Source organism: Pinus tabuliformis, chromosome 1_2 (assembly GCF_031772625.1).
Source record: "Pinus tabuliformis cultivar Carrire ecotype Pingquan chromosome 1_2, CPIR1, whole genome shotgun sequence".
Lineage (NCBI taxonomy): Eukaryota > Viridiplantae > Streptophyta > Pinopsida > Pinales > Pinaceae > Pinus > Pinus tabuliformis.
This window is the reverse complement of record NC_142298.1, coordinates 338,503,556-338,517,109: the sequence shown is the minus strand read 5'-3', so window position 1 is coordinate 338,517,109 and position 13,554 is coordinate 338,503,556. Positions and strand designations below refer to the sequence as shown.

The 13,554-nt window shown below is 37.2% G+C and overlaps 1 protein-coding gene across 1 annotated transcript in view; it reads right to left on the bottom strand.

Annotated features, from left to right (window-relative positions):
• Positions 1-208: 208 nt before the first annotated feature.
• Positions 209-13,554, bottom strand: part of LOC149205763 (pyruvate dehydrogenase E1 component subunit alpha, mitochondrial-like) — a 56,326-nt gene continuing 42,980 nt past the window's right edge. The window contains exons 4-8 of the mRNA XM_089395150.1: positions 1,279-1,374; positions 1,092-1,163; positions 888-941; positions 666-731; positions 209-562 (exon numbers count right to left, since the gene is read on the bottom strand). Of these exons, the coding sequence (XP_089251276.1) occupies positions 518-562; positions 666-731; positions 888-941; positions 1,092-1,163; positions 1,279-1,374 (333 nt within the window). The 3' untranslated portion in view covers positions 209-517. The remainder of the gene's footprint in view (positions 563-665; positions 732-887; positions 942-1,091; positions 1,164-1,278; positions 1,375-13,554) is intronic.

Genomic DNA, 13,554 nt, shown 5'->3' with positions numbered 1-13,554 from the left:
GTTAAGCATGAGAAACAGCATTGCAATAATTTCTTTAGATACTTCTGTTGCCCATTAAATGAGATTCTTCCAACTAATTTCTAAACGACTAGTCCTCGAAGTCAAAAGCACAAGAAAACCATCTTAGACACCTAAATAATGGGAGTTGAACATCTGATGAAATAGGCAAACAGTACTCTTATATCGAACAGGCTTGCGTAAGGAAAAGTTGGAGAAACGTGCAGAAATATATTCCAAATCATTTTCTTATATGAAGTTTGAACTGACTTCCTGAAAAATGGTTAAAAGCCAGCGAATTGAAGATAGCAGTAATGACAATACCAAAATATTGCCCGTCAAAGTATCTTTCCATGGAATACACTGGTCAATTAAAGTCTTTTAACAGGAAGAATTGACCCAGTAACCCCTTACACCCAATGAATAATAATATAAATTTCACTGAACATTTGCTTTAACATTTGCTTTCTTATTTGCTATTCAACTGTAACTCAAAAAATTGGACTGTAAAGAACATTCATCACGGCAATAAACCTTTCAGTTCCTTTCTATCTGCACCGAATGCCTGCATTACCAAAAAGTGACACCTGAATGATGAGTTTATAATGGAAAAAAAAAAAAAGGAAAACTACAAAAGATTTACCAAAAAAGGTCAAGATATTGGATACCTCAGTTCCAAACCCCTTTACGTATACATGAGCAAAAAGGTCTGAAGGATCTGGCAGTGGACTTTCCTGCTTGATGTGAAACATAATTGAAAAAATTATTGAGATCAAAACTTCAGGCTAATGTACGGTATTTACAATGAAGAGCTAACCTAGAAATTTAACAAAGAATTCCAAAAGTAAACATAATTTCCAGATATTCCAAACATCGTATTTAGTATTTACCTTTGCCAGGGCAATTGCATCATCAACTTCTTTTTTTGCTTCCTTTTCAATATCCTATAAAAAAATTAAGTTACAGCAAGTCATTACAACCTATCTTGAACTGCAAACCTTGCAGACTAGATAAATATGATGAGAAGCATTCAAGCCAAAGTACAAAAAAAATATGCCGGGGAAAAAATAATATCCACTTAATCCTTTTGGCACCTTCAATTCAGCTGCTGTGGCTATGTTATTGGCTAGCACAAGTTTACGGACCCTTTCAATTGGATCACGCTCCTGCAATGCAAACCACCAAAATATACTCATATTCAACTCTGTCTGTTATTATAAATCCTAGAAGTGGGAGATGTTTTAATGCATTCAGGAGTAATTTTCAAATAGTTTGTAGTACCTGTCTGACACCTGTTATTTCATCTCGGGTTCTGTAAGTACTCCCTGGATCTGACATTGAGTGTCCATGGTACCTATATGTGTCCATTTCAAGTATCTAAAGACATGACAGCACAGACAACAAGCAAAAGCATTAAGAATACAATCTTAGCTTGTTTCAAAATAACAATTCACGTAGACTGGTTGTAATGAGCAAAATCACTGGAAAGAAAAATCCTTTTTGTCCATGCTGCTAACTGCATTTGTGTGGCATAACTGTAAAAACAAGGTGACAAAATATCTGAACCACAAAAATATCAGATCACAAATGGACTTCCACATCACATAATATGAATAGTAGGCCACATGGTTAATGTTTGAATTAGATCAGTTAAGTTTTCTACTAGGATTGACCTGACTATATCCATCAACAAATATTCAATAGCATTCAATTTGCATGCAGAGCTCAGAACATATAGCATTTCTATATTACGAAACTCAAAATTTTTGCTTTCCTTTTATCATACACCTATGCACTCTAACGAAAACCATTGCATTTTAAGATGTTCCTGTTTTCTTAGATGGCATCATGCTAAATTTGTTGTTTCAAGTTCATCTTTGAGTATTCAGTAATTAAGAAATATTGACCAAACTTCGAAAAAATATTACATTTTACAGAGTTTTAACTGAAGAGAAGTGTTAATTTGTTTATGATAATACGAAGTGTTTTTGGTTTTACAACTTCCTCTCAACCATTCGTGTGGCTTTATTTGCTTCTTGGCCTCCCATAAATCAGTCTCGCCAATTAACATGCAACAGATGTTTATGACAGAACTTTTTGGATTTGACTTCTCAGCACATAGCGAATGATTTTAGAGCTCAAAGTATAAAAAAGATAGCTTTTGGTCGATTCCCTGCTTATGTGAACCCAGAAAATAGATGCACAACAATAGGAATATGCCTTTTCAGTGAATCATTCAATATGCACATGTCACAGCCAGGAATTTGGAAGAATCAAATGATAAATTGTCTAATGAAGTATATATAGATCAAAGTAATCATAACTCATCACTTGGTCTCATGTCTTCGCTCTTGATCCTGTTGGAAACATTTCAAAATGAATGTTCCAATATTTTCATGTGCTTGGATAGTAAAATTTTGAACACTGTTTACATTATCAGACTTGTGTTTAATTGGAAGATGGCAGGTACCTTATCAAATTATATTATTATTCTAAGATCCTATGGTTTTGAATGGTATGCTGGTTGCATTTTTGTCCTGTAGACTATCAATTTGTCTTGCAACTGTCATCTATAATTTAGGTCCAGTGTGCACCATACTGATCATATTGTACATACAATGTAACTTTGGCTATAGATGTTAGGACCACTCTTTTAGTCCAGTATAGTTTAGACCTGTCACCTAGAAGTGGGGTTTTGCTCCAAAAACAGGCCTGGGTTCATGGTAAACAAAAACACAGTAAATCTCAGGAAGACAATTAAACTAAATACCCCCTCCCAGTTCTGAGAAGACATGGAATTCGGACTAACAAAAAAGCATCCAAGCAAATGAATGTTATGCAGTTGAAGAAGCTCACTCTTGGTGGCACTCAAAAAATTCAAAGCAGTATTTGTGTCCAACTCCACTAACTATCATGTTTCAATCCTGTGTAGCTTTACCTGAATCAAGTTCTCACTAGAGATGGCCATCCACCTCACCAAACGAATTTGTATTTCGCCATAACTTAAGAACAAGAACCCTGCTTTCCATGTAGATAAGCCTACAATGGAGCCAACCTTAACAAGGGAATATTAATGTTATGATAACTTATATTTCTGTAATTTGCTCTATCGTTCATGAAGGTTAATTCAGAGGAGGATTCATTGAAGTCATAAATCAACTTGTAACACCATCCCAATTGCATTCCTGTTCTTTAGATGAAATGATGAAATGTAGTGGATAATATAGGGTCTTTGGAGACCACAGAATGATGCAATAAATTCTGGTGACTGTGAAGACTTTGCACCGCTCTGTGGATGGGGACTTCTGTGATATCATCAACAATTATGTTGGGTCCAAGAGGACCAAGGTGTAACATTGTATTTATGTATAAAAGATAATTTCAATTATGTAGGCCTATTTGGAAAGGATCCCACACCTAGGATCAAGATATATTTGTTAGTTTTATAAGTTGGCAGAGACTTATAAATTACATGCTACGTTTTGGGAAAATCGTCTGCCTTCCGTCTGATGTTCCACCATTCTTAATGCTCTGTCTGTGTCTTTTTGAATTTCATCCTGTAAGAGTCCTGCCCTCTACAGACCTCAAAAACTGGTGCCAGAACCTGAAATTATAGGTTCTCTATTTTAGGCAGACCAAAATACCGTATTTTTATCATAGCCAAGGACATCAATATTCCCCATCATAACACGCTTGATTTTATAGAATTTATTCTTCACTTTGTATGTGTGCTAATTTCTTTTGGGTGGTCAAAAAGTACTGCATATGATCTGTCAAATTTTATCGAACCTTTTGTTAATCTTATGAGCAACAGCTGTGTCAATACTTCCATCATTGTATCTTTTATAATTTTGTAAATGGCATTCCTGGAAAGACCATTAGTGTACAGCATCTGGATTTCACATTTTAATACTCACATACACCTCTACCCACTTAGAGGTACTGTGGTGCGGCCTACTTCTGTGTTGTTTCCATACATGACCAGCCCATTGATGACATTGAAATCTCTCATCCTTGACATGCAGGCTCTTCTGTGTCCTTGGGATGTCTAGCATTTGAGTAGGGTCCCCTAACACTTCCTCTTGTTTTTGGATTGCTGGTTTGACTCTGCAAGACCATTTGGGGCACCCACTTGGGGTGTCATTCTACTAGTTGGGTTTTGTCACGGGCTCTGGGCCCTGATTTCACCAACAGTTTTTTGGAATTTTTCATTTTGTGTCCTCAAATAATACAATGGGGCATGATAGATTGAACTCTCCCTATAAAAGCCTAATCAACTAGAAGCAAACTAGGTCTCCAATCCTCAACACTATAAAGTACAGTAAGTTTGATCATCATGTCAAAGTGATGAATCTTAGAGGGGGTGTCCTAGGAGTTGCATATGGAAAAAATGGTGATCAAGTACCCCTTGTTGAGATGAGGTTGGGACTTAGGTCGTGGCCCGACTCTAGGACTTATGAAATGGACCCCGAAGTAAATGTAAGTTGTAGTGATTTCCACTCACCCCCTTTAAAGAAGTGTTAATTTAACTATCCCATTTGCAACAAATAATACAAAGACGCATGATCGATTGAAACCTCTCTGCACAAGCCCAATCAATTGGAAGCAAACTAGGCCTGCAAGCCTCAACACTATAAAGCACAGTAGGTTTGATGATCATGCCAAAATGATGAAGTTAGAGGTGATGTTCTACGATTTTCATATAGAACAACTGATGCTCAACTACAAAGACAGGCCCAAGCCCCTTGTTGAGATGAGTTGGGATGTAGGTTGGAGCCTGACTCTAGTACTCATGAAATGGACCACCAAGTAAATAAAAGTTTTAGTGATTTCCACTCACCCCCTTTAAAGAAGAAGTGGAAATTTGACATAGCCCATTTGAACTCTCTCTGCACAAGCCTAATCAACTAGAAGCAAACTAGGACTCCAATCCTCAACATTATAAAGTACAGTAGGTTTGATGATCATGTCAGTGTTGAATCTTAAAATGGATGTCCCACGAGTTGCATATGGAAAAAATGGTGTTCAAGTACAAAGACAGGCCCCTTGTTGACATGAAGTTTGGATGTAAGCTATAACCCGACTATAGGACTTGTGAAATGGACCCCCAAGCAAATGTAAGTTGAAGTGATTTCCATTCACCCCCTTCAAGTGAAAGTTTGACATAGCCCACTTGCTAGTTGCAACTTGCAACAAATAATACCGTCCATTTGCTACAAATAATTCAATGGAGAATGATAGATTGAACTCTCTCTGCACAAGCTTCACCAACTAGAAGCAAACTAGACCTCCAAGCCTCAACACTATAAAGTACAGTAGGTTTGATGATCATGTCAAAGTGATAAATCTTAGAGGGGATATCCTAAGAGTTGCATATTGAAAAATTGGTGCTCAAGGACAAAGACAGACCCATACCCCCCTCATTGAGAAGAGGTTGGGATAGGGGTCATAGCTCAACTCTAGGACTCATGAAATGGACTCCCAAGTAAATGTAACTTGTAGTGATTTCCACTCACCCCTTTAAAGAAGAAGTGGAAGTCTGGCATAGCATTCTATGGAGTATTAATTTATTAAAAATCATAAGCTTAGTTTTGCCAAGGTTCACCACCAACTGTCTAGTGTCTACTATCACAAAACCTCACAAGGACATCAAATTGCCTCTATAGGCCCTCCAAGGAGGCAGCCAAAAGGACCACAACATATGCAAACAAGAGTAGTATAATCAAAACATGGTATAAAAGGGAACCATCGTCAAGTGTCAACATGTGTATTCTTCTTGAGGTGTACCTCCAACTCAACAATGTAGATCACAAATAAAGGTGATGAGAGGGGGCATCCCTGGAATGTGTGAGCTTGTGAAACTGACCTATAATTGTACCATAGAACCTTATAAAAGCAACCATCAGAGACTTGAAGACACCAATATCACATAATCTCTAGAACAAGGATTCTCTTGAAACACAATCAAAAGCTTTCTGGAAGTCCACGAAAGCATAAGACTTTGGATGAACATTCTCAGGCCTCCTCAATGATACCATGGACCGCAAATGTGATTGCCCCTGAGCTTTGAGTTTGTTTCTCTCCAAAATCAATTGCTCTGAAAACTACATCTTTAGGATGATAAGCATAAAGCTTAGCAAAGGTGTGTGCAATCATACAAGTCCCACAATTATATGTATCAAATTTCAAAGTTATCCTCAAATTTAGAAACAGTGTAGATGATACATTGTGCACATTAACTACCAAACTGTTAGGCATAGAAACGAATATTACTTAAAGATGCTTTGGTGTTTCAATGCATTATTTTAATATATTTTCTTATGAGAGAGAGAGCAAGAAAGAGAACTAAATTCAGATTTGCATAAATAGAGGCTCCTGCTCCTTCGAAGGTAACGTGTTAATTTTTGGCTATCAGTTGTTGAATAACTTTGTGCTTGAGCTATGAACGCTCCTTGTGCATGTTGTACTCTCTCTTAAATATCAACGGGAATAGCTCTTAACGCACTTACCTCCATGGGTATGGTTATAAATGATTTGCCTTTCTGTCTGCATTCAATCATGGATGTTATCAGTTCATTTCTTCTTGATAAGAGATGTTATTAGATTTACTTGCCTTTGTGGTTATTTGTTGGATATGTCGATGCTCAAGGTTTGTTACGTGCTTCCTTCATGGTCATTCATTGTTTTGAACCTACATGGATGCAACTTGCAAGCACTCCTCCAAGAAGCCAACAGGATGTCAGAGCAAACCACATCATTAAAGTGGAATGCGAGATAATCAATACCATATTTGCGAAAATTTGACTCAAAGTCCTTCATCCAATGCTTTGCTAGTGCTCCAAGTCTAGATAGCCTTGAATCAATACCATACTTGAGAAATTTGACTCAAAGACCTTCAACCAATGCTTTGCTAGTGCTCAAATGTCTGGACAGCCTTGATGTCTCCCAAGGAAAGTAAGTGATAGGAGGTGGGGGAGAAGGGGCAAGAGCAGGGGATTAACACAACAAATTCATTGCATAAAATCGCATCTAAAATCCAAGAGTGGTAATCAATGTTTGAAAATGAGTAACTTTCTTAGTGAGGAGTGTATGCTAGAAGGTTTTAGGGCAAGTGTGTAAGGCTAAAAAAAATCACATCTCCTTGGAGCAACAAAGTATCATTTCTTATGTCTAACGAGATGACAATAGTCCCTTTGTGTAGATAGAATAGAGGGTGAGTCATGGGTGAGGACAAACAAAGATACCTATGCATAGCCTTGCATCCACTGCCATGCCACATGTTCATAGAAGAGTTGCCCAGGGGGGAAATAGGCTTCTTGTGGTAGATGCTATGGGGGTACAAGTCTAGGTGGCTTCCCAAAGGACCATTGAAAATTATTCATTTTGGTCATACTTGTGTTGAGGAAAAAGAGGTAGAACGAGGGTGGAACAATTTGGAAGGGTGAAAGGTATAAGTATTAGCATATTCCACATCAACATGAACTATAGTAAGTTGGTTGTCAAACAATCTTAGGAGTGATGGAGGTGGGGAAAGGGAGGTGTCCACAAGGGTAAAGATGACGTAGATGTGGTCAACAATGAAGAGTGGGGACAAAACGAAGTGATTCCAAATGTGGTAGATCAAGCTCTAGTTAGCCATAACATAATCAACCATGCTAGCACCACTGCTATCAAGGAGGAATTTCTTTATAGCATACCAAAGTTGCACAAGTAATGCTCCCCAAATCTGGGAACCCATAGCCACCATTTCCCCACTCCCGAGAACTTCAACGTAGGTACAAAATGTTCAAGAAGTGTATAGAGCGATACCTAAAGCCTAGGGAGCTTTTTAGGAGCGTTCACATTTTGTCGTGATTACTCCAGACACTTCTCGATCAAAAGCATTAAAAATATTGCCAAAAATTTGAGCCTATTCAACACAGCGGGTCAATGACCTTCGATCTTCTATCTAAGCAACAACTTTAAATTTTAATCTCTTTTCCTTTAGAACACTTTCAATAAATTTTCATGGAAGACCTTGGTAGATCTCCTCTTCAATGTTGCAGACAAATTCTAGAGCAACGTTATATAAAAAATATGAAAGACAAGGGCATTTGTTAGATGCTTCTTTCGTGGCTTGAATTGTTACACAGACAACATGAATATTTGTTGTTTATATCTTGTGGAATAAATTTTAGGTTGCTACGTCACTTCACCAATAATTTTTATTGTGTCAAAATTCTATTACTATTAAATATAAACAATATATATTAATAGACAAGATATGTTGGGGTTAGAAAGAGATTGTACGAGACTTCAAATGATGGCTAAGGTTTCTTCTTATGCATTTATATGCATTTAGTCATGTCACCACCATCGAGCATTAGATTGTCACTACTACAAATGAAGGCTGCATTACTAGAAATCAGAGTCCCCAATGTGTGATTGCGGAGGTTTTTGAAGTTTTTTCGCATAATTTTTGGTTGTTGTCCCGTCGTCCAAGAGTTAGTTCTGTTGTCAAGATTATACATCGGAGGAAGGGGCCCTACCAAGTTACACTATGTTATGAATATAATTACGTAACAATAATAAATATAGATAATAAATAATAAACATTAGTTTTGACAATATCGGTGATATATCGTCGATATTCAGAAATATCGCAAATTTTCGGGAAGTCAAAATATTGGCGATAAAATATCGCGATATTTTCGCTGATACCTCGCGAAAATATCGTGCAACGATAGTAAATATCGTTGGTCCGTCTAACCCGCACCTAGAAAAAGGAACAAGCGATTTTTTTTGCTCATTTTGGTTTTCTGAGTGTTGGAGAAGGAAGGGGAGAGTGTTGTGGTAGTTGTCAAGGAGGAATTGAGGATCGACAAGCCATTATCACCACCAACTACGAATTTTTTGTTGATCAAAGATTGAAGAACAGTGAGACAAAATTCATTTCTTCCATTAACATGTATGTTCTTAAAAACCCCTATGTTAATGATTTTTTTCATAGATTTAGGGTTATTCTTGCTTGCCTCTTTGCCTACCAACATTTTGCTTCTTCTTCCTTTTTCCATTTGCTATGATTTTCATGCCCATGAGCCAATGCAAGGGTTTTCTCCATATTTGGACAGCAAACTCCATTTCTTTTTTTAACTTTCAAATGCACCCTCTTATTGTCATTTTTCATTGAATTCACATTGCAAATAATGTAGCAAAAAAATTATTTTGTAAAATGAGGTGGTTATTACTTATTAGTTTTTGTGTATGGGTGGAGTAAATTTAATCATTAATTCCAATTTTTTGTTTTTTTGGTGCCCTAGGTTTGAATTAGCTCACTACAAATATGCCAAAAGCCTTGGACCCATTTTGGGAGTATGGAGAGCCTGATGGTGGGACAAATCGGGCATATCTATCATGCAAATTGTGTGGGACCAAGGTGACAGGAGGGGTTACGCAATTGAAATACCATTTGGCTAGACTCCCTGGACATGATGTTGGGCTTTGTACAGTTTCTAGTCTGGAGCTTATACAAACTCTTGAAGCAGTTGATGAAAAAGACAGAAAGAAGGAGGAGTCAGAAAGAAACAAGGTTGAACATGCAGGTAGATATTTCGAGATACCTCCTTTTGATTTTGAGGCTGAGGGTAGTGGGAGGGGATCCACAGCATCACCTGCTATTACTAGTGCGAGGTCATCATTTTTTGTTCCACGAACAGGACATGAAGCACAACCTTCCATAAAATCAATTGTTAAAAGAAAGGAGAAGCAAGAAGCAGATAGAGTTATGGGGAGGTCTCTTTTCTAGAGCAACTTGCCTCTCAGCATCACCAAAACCAATCCAGTTTGGCAGCCAATGTGTGATGCTATTGCTATTGTGGGCCCAGGGTACAAAAGTGCTACATATGAGGAGTTGTGAGGGCCAATTCTTCGAGCAAAAAAGCAAGACATCAACTCTAGATTGGCGGAGTTGAAACAAACATGGGAACTTTCTGGATGCACAGTGATGTCTGATGGTTGGACAGATAGGAAGGGTAGGACCCTTATAAATTTCTTGGTACATTTTCGTAAAGGTACCATGTTTATTAAATCAGTGGATGCATCAGCACATATCAAAGATGCAGCAATGATATGTGAGTTGTTAGATGGGTTCAGCGGGGAGATTGGTGTGCAAAATGTGGTGCAAGTCATAACAGACAATGCAACTAATTATGTGTCTATCGGCAGGATGCTTATGGAGAGGCACCGCACATTGTTCTGGACTCTGTGTAGTACATTATCGATTTGTTGCTTAAGGATATGGCTTGAGGATATGGGTAAACTCTCCTTCATCAAGGAGGTGATTGATATGGCTAGGAGCATCCCCGCATTTATTTATAACCCATGCTTTTGTTCTTAGCCTCATGCGGAGGTACACTAGAAACAAGGAGTTGTGGCGTCCTGCAATCACACGTTTTTCCACCAACTTTATTACTCTTTAGTCTTTGCTTCGATGCCAGTTCGAGTTGAAGCAAATGTTTGTTTTTGATGAGTGGCGTGATTGTAGATACATCATGAGACAAGACAGGAGAGCCATTGCAAAAAAGGTGTACTCTGACACGTTTTGGCAGGGAGTAGAAGAGGCGTGTTCAGTTAGTGAATCTATAGTAAAGGTTCTGAGATTGGTAGATGGGGACAAGCCTGCAATGGCTTATTTGTATGAGGCCATAAATAGGGCCAAGGAGGCTATTCGTTCTTATTATGCAGAAAAGGGTTCTGCTGGGCTTGATAGTCATATGATGTTATGGGATGTGATTGATAGTCGATGGATAGGGATGCTTCATCGACCCATTCATGCAGCAGCACTCTTCCTCAACCCTGCATTTTCATACACAAATGTGCCTTTGATTTTGATGGTGAGGTGATGGAAGGGCTCCATTCCTATATTTAGAGGATGGTACCTGATCCTGAGCTTCATAGCAAAATCAATTGCGAGAAACAGTTTTATCAGGATTGTGTTGGCCTATTTGGCTTTGATGATGTTATTAGGTAAACAACCCTCTTCATGAGAAAGTGACAAGTCATCACTCATTAGAATTTTCAATTTAGAATTTCCTTATTTATAATTCTAGATTTTTAAAATTCAATTATGTAACTTTTATTTGAAAGTTTAATTATGTTTTAAGTTTTTTACTTTTTTATTTCTTTATTTTGTTGTAGATATTTGGTGGCAAAATTATGGTACAAGGGCACCAAATTTGCATAAATTGGCCATAAAAATCCTGAATCAAACATGTAGCTCTTCAGGGTGTGAGCACAATTGGACTGTATTTGAGAAAATACACTCAAAAAAGCGCAACAAGTATAACTTTGAGCTTCAACCTTCAAATGAGCAATTACATTTATTGTAATTTTTAATTTTTAATTTATGACCCTCAAGTGTCAAGAGTCAAGAGTCAAGACTCATTAGTTTTTTTTACACTCTTATAGGTTGGAGTTCGCACACCTCAATGATTTAGTGTATGTGCACTACAATATCTGACTTCAAGTGAAGTAAATACAAGTAACAATGGATCCAGATGCCATTTCCTTGAACAATATTGATGTATTGTCTCAGTGGAGGGTGGAGTCTGAGGTGCCCATCTTGGAGGAGTCACCTTCATGGTTAGAGCCAGATGATCCATTAGCACAGGGGCAGCAAGAGGAGGAGGAGGAGAAACAACAACACAAGGAGGAGGAGGTAGAGGAGGAGGAGTAGGAGGCTGTGGGAGCATTAGCATCAACACCATCTGCTATAGATATAGGAGAGCACATCTCCATACCTAGCACTCATTATTTGACATTAGGTGCAGGGCTAGGGACATGGCCTTCTACTGCTAGGGGCAGGCTTTGGAAATAGCCCATCATGTTTTCCCGTAAAAGAGGGAGAGGGCACTGATTTTAGATAGATGGCTGCTAGTTTTATTTGTTTTTCTACATATAACTCATGATGATGAGATACTTTTATATATTGATGTTATTTTGTATTGGTTCTCCACATTTCAGTCCTTGATTGGACAATTATCAGGGATCAGCGGGATTTGGTATCGCCTTTGACGTATCATTTCTATTTGACATCATATATATCAGTGCTTTCTTTATATTTATGTGCCAATATGTTTATTTCATGTTGTTATTGCTTTATATGTTTAAAAATCTGAAGAAAAAAAATGAATATATTATGCATTTTTTATGCTTGTCGATATTTTCGTCGACATTGCTGATAAGATGTTTTCTAGACCCTCGTCGATATTTTTCCGATACCGATATTATCAACACTGATAAACATAATAATATGTAAATTAGCAATAGTTAGTTAAACAAGGGGCATGTCTCTACAGACATGATTGTTCGTGAAAGGGTACTTATCTGGCTATATATACAAGACCCTCAATCTCAATTGTATCATCATTCTTACTCATACATTTTAATATATATATTCTTGTATCTCAATGGAGATCTTTATATTCCAAGTCTTTTGGAGTATTTAACGTGAAGAATGAACTTTGTTCGCTTCAGTTGGTATCAGAGTTCCTTCTTCACTTTAAATACTCCAGAAGACTTGGAATATAAAGATCTCCATTGAGATACAAAAATATATATATTAAAATGTATGAATAAGAATGATGATACAATTGAGATTGAGGGTCTTGTATATATAGCCAGATAAGTACCCTTTCATGAACAGTCATGTCTGTAGAGACATGCTTCTTTGTTTAACTAACTATTACTAATTTACATATTATTTTGTTTATTATTTATTATCTGTATTTATTACTTTTACATAATTATATTCATAGCATTGCCTTCCTCTTCAAAAAGCTTTGTCCTCAATGCTTGTTGATGAAAGGACTTGACCTCTTTTTTATTGCTACAAACGTCTTCTCGTCTCGGGACAGTCATCTTTTTCGACACAAGTTGATATGATCCAACTATCGCACGAAGGAAGGAACTGACCATCCTAAATTAATTTTTTGTGAAATCTTTTGATTATTGGAAACTTGTGATGAAATGTTATTATTGGACTGAGTTGTGCACACTTCAGTATTCTTCGTAACATAAGTTTGTTGTTTATATTCTGAGTGATATGGATTTGTAGATTGATTGAGATGTTTGCTCTTGTGATTCGGATGTAGATAAAGAGTTCTTTTGGTTTGTCTTTCGCCTATCATATGTGTGGCGATATTTTAATTTACTTCAGGTGACAATGTTGTTAAGTTGGTTACAGAACCTTCACTTGGGATGTTTATCATCTAAACTGCAACATCTAAGTGCGTCTTTCCTTAAACTGGTTTGCCTTCTTCTTGAGTTACGATATTCACTGCATCAATATTTATTCCTTTTCCTTCAACTTGGACTTCTACATTTGTTGCTTCTTTCTCGATAAGCTATTGTACCTTGTTTTCCAAAAACTTCTTGTCCTTTTTTAGCTTCTTAATTTGCGTCAGTAGTTTTTCACTATGGTCTTTAAGTCGCAAAACTTCTTCATTTTTTTCAGCAGTGATCTTGTCAACTTCTCTTTGCATATTTTGTAGTACTTTTTTACCTTCTTGAAAAATTACT